At 40.9% G+C, this 20585-nt stretch overlaps 1 protein-coding gene and 1 non-coding gene across 4 annotated transcripts in view; both read left to right on the top strand.

The window, feature by feature from the left end:
• The first annotated feature begins 722 nt into the window (after positions 1 to 722).
• polr3b (polymerase (RNA) III (DNA directed) polypeptide B) overlaps positions 723 to 20585 on the top strand; it is a 43327-nt gene continuing 23464 nt past the window's right edge. For 2 of the 3 annotated variants that reach the window (XR_009768645.1, XM_061678176.1), the window contains exons 1-18: positions 723 to 899; positions 1947 to 1979; positions 2996 to 3052; positions 3329 to 3393; positions 3822 to 3897; positions 4832 to 4932; positions 5775 to 5866; positions 5976 to 6093; positions 8290 to 8398; positions 10109 to 10231; positions 12015 to 12131; positions 12234 to 12368; positions 14074 to 14235; positions 15019 to 15219; positions 16664 to 16826; positions 19440 to 19593; positions 20184 to 20258; positions 20335 to 20433. Coding sequence is in view for 2 of the 3 variants with exons in the window: in XM_061678176.1 (XP_061534160.1) it covers positions 828 to 899; positions 1947 to 1979; positions 2996 to 3052; positions 3329 to 3393; positions 3822 to 3897; positions 4832 to 4932; positions 5775 to 5866; positions 5976 to 6093; positions 8290 to 8398; positions 10109 to 10231; positions 12015 to 12131; positions 12234 to 12368; positions 14074 to 14235; positions 15019 to 15219; positions 16664 to 16826; positions 19440 to 19593; positions 20184 to 20258; positions 20335 to 20433 (1952 nt within the window). In the remaining variant the exon portion in view is untranslated. Of the gene's footprint in view, positions 900 to 1946; positions 1980 to 2995; positions 3053 to 3328; positions 3394 to 3821; positions 3898 to 4831; positions 4933 to 5774; positions 5867 to 5975; positions 6094 to 8289; positions 8399 to 10108; positions 10232 to 12014; positions 12132 to 12233; positions 12369 to 14073; positions 14236 to 15018; positions 15220 to 16663; positions 16827 to 19439; positions 19594 to 20183; positions 20259 to 20334; positions 20434 to 20585 lie in introns of those variants that run through there. The other variant, XM_061678177.1, reaches the window with a different exon arrangement.
• Positions 4520 to 4591, top strand: trnap-agg (transfer RNA proline (anticodon AGG)). The gene has a single exon. It is a non-coding gene; the product is annotated as a tRNA-Pro (tRNA).

Below are 20585 nucleotides of genomic sequence, written 5' to 3'. Positions count from 1 at the left end.
ACAGGGTGTAGCACTACGGCCCCATACGACACTCACATTTAATGTGTCATTGTACTTGGCTTATCATATTTATTATTTTTTATTATATTTACTTTCCCCATCTTCCTTACAGCAAGTGTCCTCTCTTTTGTTGTCTTCTCTTCCTATATTATTTAGTTATCTTTTTACTGTCTCTCCCTTTTGTTTTTTTGGGTCACTCCCTTTAAACTTTCTTCTGTCCGACTGAAATTTTCAGTAAAAATCCATCAGAATACAAAGAACCACAGTGGAATCACAGTAAAACTGTTCCGGCATAAAAGGGATACAGATCCTCCTTTCTCTTTGACCTAACAGCTTTTTGTTATATTTTTGACAGATAAAAGTCTTAAATTATTAACAGAATGTGACATAACAATGAATTATTGTCAGATAGTTCATAATGTATTTTTTTTACTTGTAGCTAGACATCCAGTTTTTTTGTTTTTGTTTTTGTTTTTGTTTTTGCGAGCCACAAGGAGGTCTTACAGTGAAACACAATGACCCCCACCAATGTAAAGAGAAACATGTTGGCTTGTATTAAATTTTTTTCCCGGATTAAAGTAATGTTATTAAGTTAAATGTGAAATGACAGTGTGTTATTTTTAAAATATTTTTGTAATCTTTTCTCGCAGTGGAATTTACCGATGGCGGAAACATTTATTTGTTCCCTACCAATACGGAAGCCTTTAAGTGAAACACGCGGTCGGAGGCATGTTGTAGCCTCTTCCGACAGCAAATCAACACTAAAGAAATAACGGAAGAGTTGAACGTTAATATTTAAACCATAATTTAAAAGACTTAAAGTCAGAATGGAAGTGGTCGGAGGCGAGTTTTGTAACATGTCCCAACAGGAACTGGCGGCTCCTGTCAACACTGTCGAGGTAAGTCGAAACACGCCGACATGTTGACACCACGAGTTCGTGTCAAATAAGCAGAGATAGGACCAAGTCACACGTGCAGGTCAAGAACCTGAAAGTCCGAAATCATTTTGTCTTGGGTAAGTTAAGTCCAGTCACAGGTTCTCGCATCTCAAATGAACCCATGTTCTGTGATAAGTCAACTCCCATGTCAAGTCACCATGTAGTCTTTCTTGTCTGTAGTATCTGATCTTCATAATGAGACCAGAGAGAATGAGGTCAAATAGTGACCTTATATCGCACCTGTATTCCTGCATAATACCCAAAGATAACACCAATAATCATCATGTCCTTCTATAGCTGCGTGTCAATCAAAATTCGTTTTAAGCTCTATAAACATCTTCACTCCCAAAAACAACACTAAAACATGTCAGTGTGCACTTTTACAAGTTTTTGCATTTGCAAACTATAAGATTTGAAAGGGTCCTGTTTGGGAGCCGTGCAAGATGTGGGCCCATCATGGTTCCAACGTCGTTTTTATTCATTTTGTTTTTGAAAACCATATTCATACTATCATGTTTTTAACTTGCATTCACTTAATGTTAGCAGCCAATTTGTTCCATGCGCTGCTTTTAGCCGAAAGGTACACATTTTAATGTCATACTCATCCCAAATATTGTTTTATTCCACTTACCTTTTTAACTGATATGTACCCCATTTAAATCCATCACTGCCTTGTTTACACAATTGTTAACGCACTAACATTTGACTGAGTTTAAGCTCAGTCAGAAGTTAGGTAGCTGCTCATGAATTTACAACAATTTATTGGGTTGAATGGGTCTTTTAATTGATGAACAAAGTTTGATAGTGTACTCTGGCTGTCCAATATATCTATATTTTATTACTTTTCCGTGCTATATTACACTTGTAGTTTTTATAGCCAAAAGTAATAACTCGTACGTAACTGCCGCACCGTAACAAAGCTGTTTGTCTGATTTTGAAATATTAGAGGGTGTGCTTCTCCGTATACAATTTGTTTCATGTGGCCTTTATGTCTGTTAAATTCAACAGGAAAAATGGAAACTGTTGCCTGCCTTCTTGAAGGTAAAACACACACACACACACACCTGTGTCCTTACAGTCATGCTCACCATTGTTGGCACTCATGAAGTTTAAGTACTAAATGTGGAATAACTACTGAAAATGAATCAAGTGAAACAAAGTTTTTCTATAGAGAACTTGTGTTTGATACAAAAGAGCAAATGATAAACAATATTTTATGGACAGATGAAAAAAAAAAGAGCTTTTTAGCAATGCACACAAATGGAGCAATGGAGTCTTTAAGGAAAAGATCACCCTGCCAACAGTGAAGATGATCCATAATGCCGTGGGGCTGCTATGATTCATCTGGTACTGGACGCATTGACTGTATAACAGGTATCATGAAATGGAAAAACTATCAAGAGATTTTAGAGCGAAATGTCTTAGAATGTCTAAGAAAACTTGGTTTGAGGTGAAGATCATGGCTCGTTCAGCAAGACAAACACCAAAAGCACACATCCAAATGCACGCAGGAATTGTTGAAAGGAAAAAAATGGACTGTTTTAAAATTGCCAGCAATGAGTCCTTATCTCAATCCAATTGAAAATCCCCTGGGGGAGCTGAAGTCTGCCATTGGGGAAAAGAATCCTGCAGATGTTCAAGAGCTTGAACAAATAGCTAATGAAGAGTGGGAGAAAATCAAACCTGAGAAGTGCAAAAAGCTTCTAGATGGATACAAGAAAGGTTTGGAGGCTCTCATCGCTGCCAAAGCGTGCAAGCAAATACTGAGGGATGCCAGTATTTCTGCACATGCTGTTTTCAGTTTTTTCTTTGAAATTACTATATCTAATTTGAAAAAAAATATCTTTGTTCAATTACTTTGGACCTACAATTAATATCCTGATATGTTTGGTACATTTTAATTTATTCCTCAAGATATTATACAGGTTGTGCAAAAAATGAAGGTATGCCAATGATGGTGAGCATGACTGGATGCTCACCAAACTGCATAAAGCAATTTCTTGAAATCAATGAAGTGGGACACTTAAAACATCTGACTTTCTCAATGTGTTTTTAAGGTGAAAGGCTTAGTGAAGCAGCACATTGACTCGTTCAACTATTTCATCAATGTAGAGGTAAAACTCGAGTACCTGAGACAGACAGAGAGAGAGATGGAGACAAAGCGAGACAAGGGTCCATCTGTCCGTGTGTGTGTGTGTGTGTGTGTGTGTGTGTGTGTCTGTCCATTCGTTAGAGAGGGCAGTATGACACTGTGTGTGTGTCTATTTGTGTGACTGCCCTGAGTGTGTTTGTCCATATGTGTATCTCTGTCTGTGCATGTTTGTGTGTGTGTGTGTGTGTGTGTGTGTTACTTAGCCTTTAATTTAAAATCTTAACATCCCACTCCACAGATCAAGAAAATCATGAGCGCCAATGAGAAGATAACAAGTGATGCGGACCCGATGTGGTACATCAAGTAAGTGACGTGATCCTGGATAAGTTGCACACATAGGATGACAAGGTTCAAGGCAGGTTTCTCTTTGTCTCCGTAAGGAGAAAATAGTCTTGGAGCAAGGCACAGCTGCATACATGAATATAAACAATCATGCATCAACATATCAACATCACATAAACATATAATCACCACAGACACATTATTAGTGCAACACGCCTTGTCATCATCAATCCAGCCATCCATCCATACCTTCATCCTATTAGTTTTTTTTTTTTTCTAGATCGTCTGACTTACACCAAATACCCTGAGTTTGTATTTTTTTACTGGTCCTTTCTACATTCATTTGCCAGCTCATCTCCAAATCAGTTTGCACTCCCAGATATGTATAGTTAATGACCTGTTCAATCTTTGAACGCTCTGCTCCTTTTAACGTCCTTTTATTCTTGCAGGTACCTCAATATCTACATTGGCATGCCTGATGTGGAAGAGAGCTTCAATGTCACCCGGCCAGTCTCCCCTCATGAGGTGAACCAACTACCTTGTGACAATTCATACACAATCTACAAACATTGTATATTTGGTGATTTCATTAATTTAAAAGGCAATTATTTGTCATGTTTAATAATTATATGTTACATTTCCTTTCAATACTCGTAATAAAAAAAAATTCCCAATGCATGGAAACACCTACAGTAAGTATAAAGGAATTCTAGGGCCACCCTGAAAAGAAAAATAAATTAGACTGCGAGATAATAAAACCTTTATTCTTAAAATATATACCTTTATTCTTAAAATATATATATTTATTATTAAAATATGCATATTTAATATCAAAATATTCTGACTTTCATCTTGAACATCTAAAACTTTTTTTCTGGGAAATAAGCTCTTGAAAATATACAACTATTCAAACGTGTCTGACTATCTCAAATATATGACTTGTTTTTCAACTTCAATCTCGTATTTTTTTTTGTTCAGTCCTAATACTCTTTTGGACAAATGCATGTTAACTCCTCAGGGCACTGTAAATATATACATGTAACCTGCATTTAAAGGTGTGATCGATAGGGGCACTGTTGCAACAAGTCAGTTGCAAACCTGCCACGTTACCACTTTTTGTAAGCTCCAGTAGTGTCTGCATATAGGTGGCTCGTTGGTCTAGGGGTATGATTCTCGCTTAGGGTGCGAGAGGTCCCGGGTTCAAATCCCGGACGAGCCCTGCTTTTGACTTTTCTGACACTCCTCGTGTTTAAGTCGGTCTCTCTCAGAAGCATGGAAAAGAGACATTCTGCTTAACTTATGAATGTCTTCATACAGTTATCTGGTGTGTTCCCCCGGACGAGCCCTCCAATCTTTTGATGTAGTTAGCAGCGTGTACACATGGAAACAAAAGCTCATTTTATTTGAGAATATTCATTATTTATATGCGAATGTTCCTCTTTTTTCTTATTAACTCTAGTGTCGTCTCCGAGACATGACTTACTCTGCACCCATCACTGTGGACATTGAGTACACACGTGGCAGTCAGAGAATCATCCGCAATGCTCTGCCCATTGGAAGGTACCTCGCTCTAACATTTAGTCAGATGTCAAACTTGTTTTCATCATAGGCCACATTGTAGTTATGGTTGTCCTCAGGAGACCAATTGTAATGGTGAAACCAAATACTGTACATGTATAATCACTATGGGGTGTAGAAGTGCCTTTATTGGCACACTAATGCTCTGTGAGATATCATCAGGGGTGCCGCAGTAAATAATCCAAATTCACTTAATTTGTCTGAAAATTATTATTTATTTATTTCAAATATATCATCTTAAATCTTTTTTTTCTTTTTTCGGTATGTGCAGCATCAATAGATGGTTTTCTTTTTATGAAATGAAGTATGGAGACAAGTGCAAAATTAATTATTTGGTTGAACAGTGTGAATTATTATGCTATGAAAACACTAATAATGGCATTTCTTATTGCTTTGGCTCCAAGTAAAGAGCCCGGGAGAGGCTGGTTAAAGACCCTGAAGTTTTGTTTGTACCGCACATATGGCTATCCATGACATCTGCTCGCCAGATGTTGAGCTCCACAGTGTTTGTTTGTAGGCTAGGATTGTGGCTAGAGCATAAAGCTTTAATATTGCTTGCCCCTTACCTAATATATTCCATGTGGGAGCCCTAATTTACATTATGTTACACAATTTCCCCTCCATTTAGTTATAATTTTAATGGAACATTTTAGAACAAATGTGGCAAGCTTTCACTGGGCACAGAAAATGACACTGGGCTGGATCATGCCTGAGGGCCTTGAGTTTGACACGTGTGTTTTAAAGGCTTCATCAGCCTCGCTCTCAGATAAGGCTGAACCTCTTCCAGCCATTTTAACTTTTAAATTGGAATATGTTTTTGTCAGGATGCCCATCATGCTGCGAAGCTCCAACTGTGTCCTCACAGGAAAGACACCATTGGAGTTCTCCAAACTGAACGAATGCCCCCTCGATCCGGGTACTAAAAGTGGCATTTTAAGTGTTTAAACTGCGTGTATTGTCTTCAAACATGCCATTGTTTATCCACAGTGATGCATTTTTTTTTTTAATCCTTTTTGGCGATGCAGGTGGGTATTTCATTGTAAAAGGTCAAGAGAAAGTCATTCTGATCCAGGAGCAGCTTTCCAAGAACAGAATCATTGTGGACCAGGACAGGAAAGGTGCGGTGGGAGCCTCAGTTACCAGGTAGAGACGACCAGCAGAAAGCATCACCAAACAGCAACTTTGTATAAAGATAAAACAAAAACCTCCCCATTGGCCCCAGAACGAGCTCATATCCTCCTTAGACCCTTCACATTCCTTTTAGGGTACATTATTATGTGGCAATTTTTATATTAGAATCACAATACTGTCGAACCCCCTTTAAAATATATTGCAGCTATATTATTACTCTTTGATGTTTATCAGGTGCAGCGCAATTTTATAAGAGCATCCCAAAATGAAAACAAAAAAAGTTTGGGTTTCAGGATGTTAAATTGGGGCCATAAAGTTTTTTTTTTTTTTTTTTTTTATTATTATTCTCATAATTCATCATGGCATAGAGTGGGAAAAATAATTATTTAATCCATTAGATCTTTGATCTCTGAATGTATGTATTAGTTAAAAATGCATGAAAAACACACGATGTAAAATTTAAAAAATGTTTTGCATTTTATTGCATGACATATGTTGATTCCTTACCACTCATCCAGAATTTGGGCTCCCATAGATTAGCGAGTGACCATCGTCCAATTAACAGTCCTCCTGAGTTTAACTCATCATGTGTATAAAGCCCCGCCTCTCACCCGAAGATAGCTGGGATAGGCTCCAGCACGCCCGGGACACTAGTGAGGATAAGCGGTACTGAAAATGGATGCATGGATGGATGTGTATAAAGCACACATAATAATGAATAATAATTCATTTAATTGCCTTTCAAGCCACTCCACGTCACCATACAAACATACAGTAGTTCAAAGAAATCAAGCAATACATCAAAATAACCGAACATAAAACACCAATTAAAATGGCAAATGATAAGAGAAATGTTGAAGTGAATAGGCAGTCCGGAATAGGTGTGTCTTGAGTTTGGATTTGAAGAGGGTTAATGAGACTGTGTTCCAAAGATCAGGTGGTAGTGAGCTCAAAGACGGACAGAGCGTCTGAAGGCTGTGTCCCCAATGGTGGACAGATGGGCAGACGGGATGGTGAGGTGAATGGAGGATGAAGATCTGAGAGAGCGGCAGGGTATGGCAACATGAAGGAGGTCCAAAAGGTATGGTGGGGTGAGGTTATTGATGGCTTTGGAGGTGCAGCTCAGTATTTTATATTGGATGTGGTATTGGACAGGGTGCCAGTGGAGTTGTTGTAGGGCTGGGGTGATGTGGTGAGTGGAGGGGGATATTCAATGAATCAGTTTCTTACCTTCCAATCTCTATATCACCACAGGCAAGACATAAGACCTGTCAAAAGATGTCAGGGGCAAGATTGTAGACCTGCATGAGGCTGCAACGTGTTTCAAAACGCTCCATCTGGAGCTGTGTCCCCAGTCACAAAGAAAACACGCTGAAATCTTACAGTACCCGCTAGGTCCCCCTGCTCAAGAAGGCAAATGTACAGGGCTTCTGTTCAGCACCTCTTCATTGGTCATCAACAGATTTTCAGCTTTTTTTTCTCAGGCACCTTTGCTGTCATTTTCCAAGTTTCACTGGCATAAATGGATGTAGTAATGTTGTTGAATAGAAATATTTTTTGGTGACCAAATAATGATGAGTCATGTGCTGGAATGCTCCTCTTGCTCAATTTCAGTGAGGCCTTCACAGGAAATAATACCTCCCAAATAGGTGAACTCAAGAAGGAGCATATTAAGGTCATGGATTGACCTAGTCAGTCTACAGACCTCAACCCAGTGGCGCACCCACGGAACGAGCTTAAGCTTGGAGTTTCCAAGGGTCAGCCAAGAAACTTAAAGGATGAAGAGAATTCGTGCAAAAAGGCCATAATCACTCCTGAGCTGAGCTGAACCTGGTGAAGAAATGGTTTCTCCACCAAGTACTAACTCGTGTTTTGCTTGGGGATCAAATACTTATTTCAATGAATACAATACACAGCATTTAAAAGCTTTTACAGGATTTTTGACTGATATTCTGTCTATTATCATAATAAACAAATGTGAAAATTAGAGACTTCATTTTTTTGTGAGAACCTTGCAAATTGAACAGGGGATCAAATCATCATTTCCCCCCCCCACTGTTAACTTTGAGCATCGTACCCAAAGTTGGTCTTCTCTTCCAAACCCTTGTTCCCTCGCATGAACGTTGCAGCGTTCATGCGACATATCCTTCTTCTTTATCCCTGCTTACTGTGTGACCCTCATTTCTCCCCCCCCCCTCACCTTTCCAGCTCCACTCACGAGAAGAAAAGCAGAACAAACATGATTGTGAAACAAGGACGATTCTACCTGAAGCACAACACGCTGACAGAGGATGCACCCATCGCCATTATATTCAAGGTGCGTGCTTTGTGCACTAGGGGGCGCCGCAAGACAGCGTTCCATATCCCACTTGGATGCTGAAGCACTAACGGACTGCAGTGGCAGGGACGTATTGAGTCGTTTGAGGCCCTCCACATCCGTGTACAGCAAATATTTTGAATATTAAAGTTTAATACCGGCGGCACGGTGGAAGACTGGTTAGAGTGTCTGCCTCACAGTTCTGAGGACCAGGGATCAATCCCCGGCCCCGCCTGTGTGGAGTTTGCATGTTCTCCCCGTGCCTGCATGGGTTTTCTCCGGGCACTCCGGTTTCCTCCCATATCCCAATAAAATGCATGCTAGGTTAATTGACAACTCTAAATTGCCCGTAGGTATGAATGTGAGTGCGAATGGTTGTTTGTTTGTGTGTGCCCTGCGATTGGCTGGCAACCAGTTCAAGGTGTACCCCGCCTCCTGCCCGATGATAGCTGGGATAGGCTCCAGCACTCCCGCGACCCTAGTGAGGAGAAGCGGCTCAGAAAATGGATGGATGAATGGAAGTTTAATACCAAGTAAAAAATTATGTGTAATGAGAAGACAGTGAGCAGAGAGAAGACAGCGAAGTTCTTTGTTGTTGGTTTTGATGTGGACAAAAATACTTAAAAACAAACAACGCATTCTCTTGAAAATGCTGATTTTCAACTGTAAACAGAAAAGTCTTGTCAAGACGTGTTTCAAGTCCAAGTCAATTCGAGTCTCATGAATCTCAAGTCAAGTTGCAGCTGTTATTATAAGTTTCAGCCAAGCATGTCGCAAGTCATCAAGTTGACTTAAGTATCCCCACCTCTGCGTCACAGAAGATCCTCGGTTTATGATAGAGGTTAGAAAAGTACACTCTCGCACTCTGTGCTTAAGTCAAAAAAAAAAACAAAACACTTCTGGTAAGTGTACTGTACATAGACACAGTAAAAGTAAAAAAGTGTACATGAGTGCCAAAGTAAAGATAGATTTTTACTGCCACATATATACAATAAGACCTTTGTTGATTCAAACCCAAACCTCAGAAATGTGACGCAGACATGCTAACCACGGGGTGACTTTACTGCACCTTATCTGACTCCATTCCATGGAAATGTCAGTCAGCCAGCTGGCATCATTATTAACTTCTTTGCCCCCCGAGAACAAACCTCACGTCAACCTTGAGCATCGAGTATCTTCCGAGCAGAACTCGTTATCCCGATGTTATCACTTTTGTGTGTTCGCTGTATTTGCATGTGCTTGTTTCCCCTCCCGCCTTGGATATGGATAAAACGTTGTCCATGTCCAGTGCGGGACTGTTGCCTCAGTTCCCACAGCCGAGCATTTCCATAAGCAAATGTCACCGACAACCCTGTGACTCCATGCACACACACACACACACACACACACACACACACGCGCACATGCGCACACACACTCTCCTTGGTTTACCTCCTCTCTCATTTTGTGAGTGTAAGATGTCTGTTGTGTATTCACCTCCAGAGTGAGGTCTTGTCTACACAAATCCTTTTATTTCATTTCCACTCTGGGTCAGTCTGCAAATGTTCCTACTTCTCCAGGATTCCCACAGGTGTTTTAAATTCTAGGAAATTAAAACAAAAAGTGGATTAATTAGTTGGCTTCTCAGAGCTGGTGGAAAAGGCATTATGATTGATCTTGGAGAAAATGTAGGAACCATTGAGTAATTACCTGTGGGTGTCCTTTCCGAAGGGAATGGGTGTGGAGAGTGACCAGGAGATCGTACAGATGATTGGCACAGAGGAGCATGTCATGGCCAGCTTCGCGCCGAGCCTGGAGGAATGTCAAAAAGCTCAAATATTCACGCAGACCCAGGTAATCACTCTCCTGACAATCTGAACATTTTCCCCTCCCTTCTGGTCAAAGTCAGCAAAGGCCTCATTGTCAAATGTCTCTGAAAGATTAGGTAGTACTTTGAGGACAGAAAGCACACACATTTGCTAATTCACACCACAATCATGGAGTCTGTGGCTGGACCAAACTCTCTGCAACAGTATGTAAGTATTTGCCATGGGAAGTATTGACCAGATTTAACATTTCCCATGGTCTGCCCCGACCGTCTTCCAGCATCTGTGATGGTATGGGGGTGGGTTAGTGCCCATGGCATGGGTAACTTGCACATCTGTGAAGGCATCATTAAGGTACATACAGTAACATATACAGGCATCCATGCAATGTCTTTATCAGGGAAGTCCCTGCTTGTATGGATGTTTTTAGAAGAGAATTATGACTGAGTCACTTAGGTGACATCACTGAATAAGATGTCCCCTGAAGATGCCGCCTCTTGACAGGAGACCCTTGCCTTTTCTTTGTCACCTTCAGCATGTTAAGTCGTGTTTTTTTTTTTTTTTGGACATCCATGAATGCAATTTGTTTGGGTTATTTTCCCTTAAAGATTGTGGTTAAGAGGAGCCACCGGGTACACTGATGAGGCGTCATTTGCGTCCCAGCAACCGGCTGCTGCTGCGCTCGTGTTTCTGACTCCCTCATGTCTTTTCAGTGTGTTCACTGGGTCATTGTACTTTGCACAATGAGGCCTAAATCTATACCATTAAAGGTAGATATAGATAAGGACCATTCTCATCAGATTGTGATGAGTAATCTGCCTCAGTCTGCTTTGGGTTGTAGTTACACTGTAGAACCCAATTCAGATTTTTGCTCTCAAATTTCACAACCGGGAACTGCATCATGGTAGCATAAATGAAAAATACAACAAGACATGGATTCGGATATATTCCAGAGCTGCCAACCAATAAAAATTCACTTCCAGAAGAATTTGTCCAAATTTGTCTCAATTTCCATTTTTTTATTCAAAATGTTGTCAAAAACATTATCGTGGAACAGTTATTGCAGTACAGTGGTGGAAAAAAAGTATTTAGTCAGCCACCAATTGTGCAAGTTCTCCCACTTAAAAAGATGAGAGAGGCCTGCAATTTTCATCATAGGTGTACCTCACCTATGAGAGACAAAATGAGAAAAAAAATCCAGAAAATCACATTGTCTGATTTTTAAAGAATGTATTAGCAAATTATGGTAGAAAATAAGTATTTGCAACCTTCAAGCAAGCAAGATTTCTGGCTCTCAACAAAGGGTGTATAACAAAGTATTGAGATGAACTTTTGTCATTGACCAAATTTACATTTTTATCTCCAGACGCTTATTAATTGGCTTGTTTTTGTTGTTGTTCAAACTTGCTTACTCTCTGCTACAATGTGGTTCCAGCCAGACCTATTTGACAAGTGTACTGTATCACTCAATCACTTATTTCGGTGTTTTGCAAATTCATGACACGATAGCTTAGCAATTGGCATCATGCTTTTACGTCTTTTCCTACCCACTCCTTGCCCTCTCTTCGTGATAACGTAAACGATATGTTTAAGAAGCATGGTAAGAAGTGTAGCTTATTCGCTACCATGGAGGCGATGATTCGTGACTTATAATGCATTGACACTGGGCTTAAACTTTCGCCTCTGCAGGCTTGGCAGGCGGGGGGCGTAATAAAATGGCATGCCCAAGGCAGCTCCCCCCCCTTTCCCTTTTTCTGTATTGACAAATAACACTTTTCTTGATCAGAATTCTTGTTTACCTCTGTTGCCAGGCTCTGCGGTACCTTGGGAATAAAGTGCGCAGGCAGCGTATGTGGGGAGGACCCAAGAAAACCAAAATGGAGGAGGCCAGGGAACTGCTGGCTTCACTAATTCTCACACATGTGCCTGTATGTGGAAAAAATTAAATGGATGAGTGGGTTCCTGGTAAAGTGAGCCATGTGCACGCAATATGACATCATCATCGTGTGGTTTTGTGTGTGTTTGTTCAGGTGAAAGAGTTTAACTTCAGAGCCAAGTGTATTTACCTGGCAGTGATGGTGCGCAGGGTGATCCTGGCTCAAGGGAACAACAAGGTGGACGACAGAGATTACTACGGCAACAAACGTCTTGAGTTGGCTGGACAGGTACAACTTCTTACAACATTCCACTTAAATTTGGTACAGTATATATGTGTTTCCATTGTCAAACGAATATACACTACTCACAAAATGTTTGGGATATTGGGCTTTCGGGTGAAATTTCAGGAAGAACCTAAAATGCACTACATTATAACCTTTAAGGGGGAACTTAATTTGACCTTCTCTAAACCTTTGAATGCCCATGTCCAGCTGTTTAATGTTTATCAGTACGTTTTGCCCACTTTGCTGCTCTCTAACAAAGAGCAAGGGCAAAATTTACAAACAATGTTTGATTTAATTACCCCCCCCCCCTCCTTTAAGGTTATAGTGCACTTTAGGTTCATCCTCAAATTTTGTCTGAAAGTGAAATATCCTTAACTTTTTGGGAGCAGTTTAACTACCTTTTTGACACCCTTCCGTTGAGCTATTACGAGCATGATGCGCTATGTCAAGGGAGACTCATGAGCTTTACAAACCTTGCCACGGAAAGCTAGAAATGTACATTATAATCTCACCACAAAATCTGCATTCCAACCGTTGCCATGCATTGTCGTCATGAGACATCAGCGTATTGTGGAATGCTACAAGGATCAACTCTGCCTCCAACTTTGCTTTTTCTTTGGCCTTTCGAGGGTTTTAGGCAAAGTATAACATGGAAAGAAGGTACACAGGAATAGGTTCAAAGCAGACTGGCTTGAGCGTTGACACAAGTTAAGGTAACATGTTTGATTTTTGTATTAATATTAAGAGATGGTGAACCAGCCGTTAGCACGTCTCTCATTATACTTATATTATTATAAGGATTTTTTTCAATTTGTCATTTAAATGAGTTTCATTCTAAATCTGAACAAATCGCACGTCGAGCAATAGATCCACAGTATTACAGCTGGAAAAAAACCTCATTCGTTGTTTTTTTTTAGTGTGACTAGATAAGACCACCAAATATGCTTGATTTAAAAAAAACAAAAGAAAAAACAATGTCTATACTGTAAAGAGGTAGCAGAAAGTCATGTCTGCGGTGCAATGCAGCAGATCACAGCATCAGAAGTGAGCCCCAGATCCTTCACCTCTATCTTTTATTCCTGCCGGCTCCTTTTAATAAGACTCATTATTTTTCCCTCTGCTTTGTTTTTCCCTGTTTTGTTTTCTTCACCCCCGCCAACCCTGCTTGAATTGCAGCCTGCCTTTGTCAGGCGGGAGATATGCGGTGGCACCAAAATCCCAAAGCTGTGGAACCGTGGGGATTTTTCAGTGTGCTGACAATAGACACGCTGTCTTGACTGGAGCGATTGAGCTAATCCGTGGGCCCGACTCTGATAATGTCATTACTGCTGTCTTAAGTTCTTTAATTTCCACCCCACCCCACCCTACCCCGACCTGGAGCAGGAGCTGGGAGGGGGCAGGGGGGAATCCTCTTTCAATAGGGGCTTACGCCAGCAATATTCTCGTTTTCCAATTATGCTTCCCTGACATTCAACTAATTGGCCTGGCTGTGCAACGGAAGCTTAATTTCTTTATTAATTTCAAGCCTGTTTGTTGTGATGTCTGCTAATGCTCGGGTCGGGTGCTGGGGGCTGCGAAGGAGGTGGGACAGGAACCACAATTCGGGCCCACCTAGTTATGAAATATGATTGTAAAATCACACGTCACACTGACATCTCTAAATGCATTATAACCAAAACTGATGAGGGCATACTTTTGCCTCTTGCAGCTTCTGTCCCTGCTGTTTGAAGACTTGTTTAAAAAGTTCAACTCTGAACTGAAGAAGATTGCCGACCAGATCATCCCCAAACAGAGGGCGGCACAGTTCGATGTGGTCAAGCACATGAGACAAGACCAGATCACTAATGGCATGATCAACGCTATTTCCACTGTAAGTGTGTGTGTGTGTGGGCCTGTGTGTGCGTGTGTTTGTCATTACTGGCTTGATGAAACTCATGTAGGAGTTGTTCGGTTTTGTCACATGAATCCCCTATTGATAAGCGGTAAGTTGAGATAGGTCAATAGGTTCATTAAAAATGTTGAGGATTATGGTCCATCAAGGCAGAACAGTTGCCTCGTGGTTAGCATGTCTGCCTCAAGTCTGGATTTTCTGGCTTCCTCCCACATTTAAAAGCATGCACGTTTGGTTCATTGAAGACGCTAAATTGTCCATAGCTGTGAATGTAAGTGTGAATGATTGTTTGTGTATTTGTGCCCTGCAATTGGCTGGTGACCAGTCCAGGGTGTACCCCGCTTCTTGCTCACAGTCAGCCAGGGTAGGCTCCAGCCTCCAGCTCACCCGCTACCCTAATGAGTAAAAGCGCAATAGAAAATGGCCGGTTCATCCATCCATCCATCCATCCATCCATTTTCTTTACCGCTTATCTCCACTTGGGTTGCGGGCTGCTGGAGCCGATCCCAGCTATATAATATCCCTAAATGTTTTTCACAGGCATCCATATTTGCTGACCATGTACAATTAGAACTGCCCTGTGATTTGCTTGCGACCAGTCCAGGGTGTACCCCGCCTCCCACCCAAAGACAGCGGGTATACGCTCCAGCTCACCCACAACCCTAATAAAGTACAGCATTACAGAAAATGCATCGGTGGATGGTCCATCAAACATGGATATGACTGATTTTGAAAGATATTCAATAATTCTTCCTGTCATAGGGCAACTGGTCCCTGAAGAGATTCAAGATGGACCGTCAGGGGGTGACACAGGTGTTGTCTCGTCTTTCTTACATTTCGGCTCTGGGCATGATGACCCGTATCTCCTCCCAGTTCGAGAAGACCCGGAAGGTTAGCGGGCCGCGCTCCCTGCAGCCCTCGCAGTGGGGCATGCTGTGCCCGTCCGACACACCCGAAGGCGAGGTGAGCGTTCTCCATACACGCATGATTGCTGTGGTTGCTCACAGTACAGCGGTACCTTCAAGTACAGCGGTACCTTCAAGTGCCCCAACTTGCATGTTATGTTATGAGCCGTCGCTTGTTGAACTTGTTGCTTTTTATTGGGAGCCAAAATTTTAGTTACGAGTGATTGTCAGATACGATAAAAAGTTTGCAATTAAGCTACTGTAATGCCCTCGCATGTGGGTAAAGAGAGCTGATGCACTTTCAGCCGTTAGTCCAACAGACAAATACAAAATGGGAAAACTTTCAAGGTGCTGCTGTTGGCCACAACTCATGCCCAGACGCTCACACGCAGACTACCTGGCCAACCAGACTTCAGCTCCTCACCTGACTCACTCCACCAGATCCCTTACAGGCACACATCCAACACATGATTACTACAGTATCAACGGTAATTGCACTTTATAAAACCACTTTGATTTTTTATTTTTTTTTTTACATCAGGGATGTCAAACATTTTCTTCCAAAGGCCGCATACAGAAAAATCAGACATAGTGCAATCTTGAAAGAGCAAATTTGTCTTGTAGTCTGATCTGTGTTGTCTGTCACAGAAGTGTTGTCTTTTCCACACTGCCGACATGTTTTTTTTTTTTTTTAAATAACTTTATTGGCCGTCAGATATTTACAGGACTACTCCAAAAGACACAGGACAAGGCTAAAAATAAACTAGCTTGGATTCAAATATACTGTGCGTGCACGATGACGACGCGGAGTAAATATCTTTTGCGGAGCCGATCGATGACGTCATTGATCGGCTCGGCGAATTATGACATTAAAGCCGATCAGCATAAAATGCTAATTATCGGCCGATACCGATAAGGTGTAAAGTCTAATTTTTATATAGTTTATATTTTTAAAATAAAACCAGCCCGCTAATGAAGCAAAAAGTCAATGGTTATTCAGGATTTTTGGGTGACCAGTGGCCCCGTATCCCACTCGAAGAGATCCACCCCTGCACTGAGCAGCAGCAAAATCATATTGCCACATTTAGAACCAAAACAGGAGCATTCTGTACTAAGCTGACATTGGCGTCACATCTTACCGAAGGACTAGTGATTGGTTGAAAGCAAGGAGGTGAGAGATGAGAACGAACTTCTGTTCTCCTGCCTCGCCGCCCAGTGTAGAAAGAAAGTAGCACAATGCAAAGCAATGTTGTGTCAAATGTATATTTTAGTCTATGCTGCCTGCTGCTAAAAAATGGATGGTGGGCTCCAAATTGTCCCCGGACAGTAGTTTGGACAGATCTGCAAAAATTCTATTTTCTTATCTTTCATGCTATTTTTGTTTATTAAAAATGCAATAAAAATGGGATTTTCTTTTTTTTTTTGCTGGAACAGATAAATGGCATTTCAATTAATTTCAATGGCAAAAATGGATTTGATATTGTGTCGTATTGGTGTGATAGGCCTGCGGGCTGGTGAAAAACTTGGCCCTGATGACCCACATCACCACTGACATGGAAGACAGTCCCATCATCAAGCTGGCCTTCAACCTAGGTGTGGAGGACGTCAACTTGCTGTGCGGAGAGGAGCTTTCCTACCCCAGCGTCTTCCTCGTCTTCCTCAATGGTAAAACATTCTCGCCATGCATGCACTGAGCAACAGCATTAGATGCTTTTTTCTTTAGATTACACTGTGCCAGGAGAGATCATCAGGAGTCCTGCTGTAATATATCCATCCATCCATTTTCTTTACCCCTTATCCTCACTCGGGTCACAGGCTGCTGGAGCCTATCCCAGCTATCTTCGGGCGGGAGGCGGGGTACACCCTGAACCAGTCGCCAGCCAATCGCAGGGCACATAGAAACAAACAACCATTTGTACTCACATTCACACCCACGGGCAATTTGGAGTCCTCAATCAATCTACCACGCATGTTTTTGGGATGTGGGAGGAAACCCACCCAGGCACGGGGAGAACATGCAAACTCCACACAGGCGGGGCTGGGATTTGAACCCCATTGCCCAGAACTGTGAGGCTGATGTGCTAACCTTTTTTCACCGTGCCTGCGTAATATATCCAATTTAATTAATTCATTCTGTGGTCTTAAAATTAAGTATTTCCTCCAAATAATGTATCTTTGTCTATCTATGCCAGTGACATATAGTGACAGACATAATTAAATGCTCTTCCAACACCAACACCATTTGCACAATTGTCACTGTACCAGATCACTGCACTATTAGTCACATTAAATTGCTCTGTACGACTTTGCATCATTTGCACAATTGCCATTATAGCAGTATCACCACACTACAGGAACATTTTAATTGCTCAGTGACTTGCCATACTTGTGTTTTTAATGTCTTAAATGTCTATTTCGTCATAGTGGCTGTTTATTATTTTGCTAGAGTGGCTCCAACTACCGCAGACAAATTCCTTGTGTGTCTTGTAACATATTTGGCCAATAAAGCCGATTCTGATTCATTAGACGACAGAAGTAACATAAACTGTGCATCCACCTATTGCCATTCATGCAACAGAATAATATATTTGGGTTCAACTAAACCAGCCCAGATTTCAAACTAAATGACTTTATGAATATATTTAGATGACATTATTATTTCAGTGTACAATTTGTGACCTTTTTTAAATGTAAAATACAGTATGTGCCTTGGCTCATTAAAGGTTGGGAAACACTTCTTTAGATCACTCCAAGGCAAACTCTAATCCTCCGTGTGAGCACATGAAGGGAAATGTAAATTTTTCTTATTAATTTGTCATTAATTTCACAGCAGCAGTTTACAACTCTTTAATTACTCAATGTTTGTGTGGCCACTGATAAGTGTCGCAAATGACGTTAGCTGCCGTAGTATTTAATTAGCCACAAACAGCAGGTGTCCAACCCCTTCAGTGTGTGTGCGCACACACACAGTCTGTTCTGTTCTCCACTGACACTCGCCTGTCTGATGTGATACGAAGACCATCTCAGCAGGAACGGTATTTTAGCCCTCATACAGTGAGCCCAATGCAAATATCCAAAATTGGCAAACAATGGAGACCCATCCTAAAATCTTTATAAGCTTCTCATTTTGCAACTTCATAGTTTAAAAAATAAATAAACGGACTGTGAGGACCCTGTTACTGTATGTTACTGCTTTGCAAACCTGTGAAAATACCAATTACTGCTTTGCTATTGGCATTTTTATTATGTTTTTGACTCAGTTGATACATAGTGCAATCTCATTTTTTTAAATGCACATCGCAAACTCTTATCTTTAATAGGCCCCTTACTACTATCGAATATATATTAATTTTAGCTTTGTGGTTATGAAGATGATTAAAAAAAATTGCTATAAAAATCAAACAGCCTTTCGACAACCGTTAATAATAACAATAAACTTTATTTATAGAGAACATGTCCTACACAGGTTGCAGCTCAAAGTGCTTCACAGTAAAAGAAACGACATCAAAAGGAACATAAGATCGTTTAAAGCACTATAGTAAAAGATATGACAACAATAGAAGACTTCCAAGCTTATGTTTCAAACCCTTCTACATGCGAGATTTCAGCGAGATATTTAGATATTTTGCAGCCGTATAAACATAAGCAGTAATAAAATGCTTAAATAATACAGAATATTAAAAACACAATGCAGCACCAAACAGTCATGCAATACATACTAAAATGCACAATTAAAAATTTTATTACGAGTAACACACATGTTCCAACAGCATAAAAATAGATAGAGCAATAGTGCAGGAGGTGTACGCATCGATAGAGCTTATTAAAAGCTAGAGTAAACAAACTTATGAAAATATCAACAGAGTTGGCTTCCCTGATATCAAAAGGCAAAGTGTTCCAGAGCTTAGAGCCATAGGTAACAAAGGATCCATCCCCAATTTTCCTCTGACTGTTGTAGGGAACCTTCAACAAATCAGCAGCAGATGGTCGAAGTGTTCTTGGAGTCTGACATTTAATAATTCTGTTGTTGGAATTTTATTTATTTTTTTTAAGCAACAGTGCAACATTCCTATCTTTTCCCTATTATTTCACAATAGACAAGATAGCTGTTGTTGTGTTATAAAGTGAAGACTTTCTTCCATCTGTTCACCCATTTTCTGTAACACTTGTCCTTTTTAACTGGAGTCTGTCCCAGCTCACTTTGGGCGAGAGCCCTCTTAATTTATTCTCCTGAATATAGACAATATATTTGAAGTCATTCCGTGCTCTGATTCACAGGAAACATTCTCGGCGTCATTCGAGATTATCACAAGCTGGTCAGCACCTTCAGGCTGATGCGCAGGGCGGGATTCATCAACGAGTTTGTGTCAATCTCCACCAATATGGCCGACCGCTGTGTGTACATCTCATCGGACGGAGGGCGCCTCTGCAGGTTTCTCTTCATTTATACTGGAGACTTTTTTTTTTTGTCATGTAATTCTATATACAGTGGTACCTTAAAAACATATGCTCCAACAAATTAGTTTTGGAGGGTTTTTTTTCTTGTGTGTGCTTTTTCTGAGCAAAGATATGTGCAAGCTTCAGATACACAGTTGCTTAAGTGAAGTGAATTTTTTTTTTAGCAGTTAAGGTACTTAATGCCCTTGCATAAGAGCAAAGAAAGCCACAGTCACTGATGCACTTTGAGTTGTTTATTGAATGGGTCAAACAGTCAGACACGGAACTATAAAATGATAAAACTCGCAAAGAGCTGCTGGAGGCCGCAACTCACGGCCAGATGCAAACCAATTTGTATGTTTTTATACATTGTATTGCTTTTTTTCTTTATTAAAAATGTAGTAAAAAAAAAAAAAGGGGGGGGGGGGGCTGAAACGGTTATATGGCATTTCAATTAATTTCAATGGGAAACTTTATATATATTGTGTGTTTGTGTGTGTGAGAGACTAAATTGAGTCAAGGTACCACTGAACTTGTTTGTTCGTCACGGTACCACAGTAGCTTACTTGTTTGTTCACTTCGTAGACCGTACATCATCGTGAAAAAGGGCCATCCCATGGTGAAAAACAAGCACATTGAGGATCTGTCGCAGGGCTACAGGTGCTGCCCGCCACACATTCATAAGATCTTGGCTGTCACTTGGATGGCGCTTGTCTGACTGTTTTTATGCACCCAGATCCTTTGAGGACTTCCTGCATGAAGGTCTGGTGGAGTACCTGGATGTCAATGAGGAGAATGACTGTCAGATCGCCCTTTACGAGCACATGATAAACAAGTGAGTTGTGTTGAACCCAAATTGTTCTGTGTTACGCCACTCAAGGCCGACAACAAGGTGCTTTAAAGCGGCCACACCAGCACGACACCCCGCTCCACACACTGGCTTTCAAGTTGTGCTTTTTTTCCCCCTTCCCATTGTTTTCCCTTCCT

This window comes from Phycodurus eques, chromosome 5 (assembly GCF_024500275.1).
Source record: "Phycodurus eques isolate BA_2022a chromosome 5, UOR_Pequ_1.1, whole genome shotgun sequence".
Taxonomy (NCBI): Eukaryota; Metazoa; Chordata; class Actinopteri; order Syngnathiformes; family Syngnathidae; genus Phycodurus; species Phycodurus eques.
The sequence above is the reverse complement of the archived record's forward strand: the minus strand, read 5'-3'. Positions and strand labels throughout refer to the sequence as shown.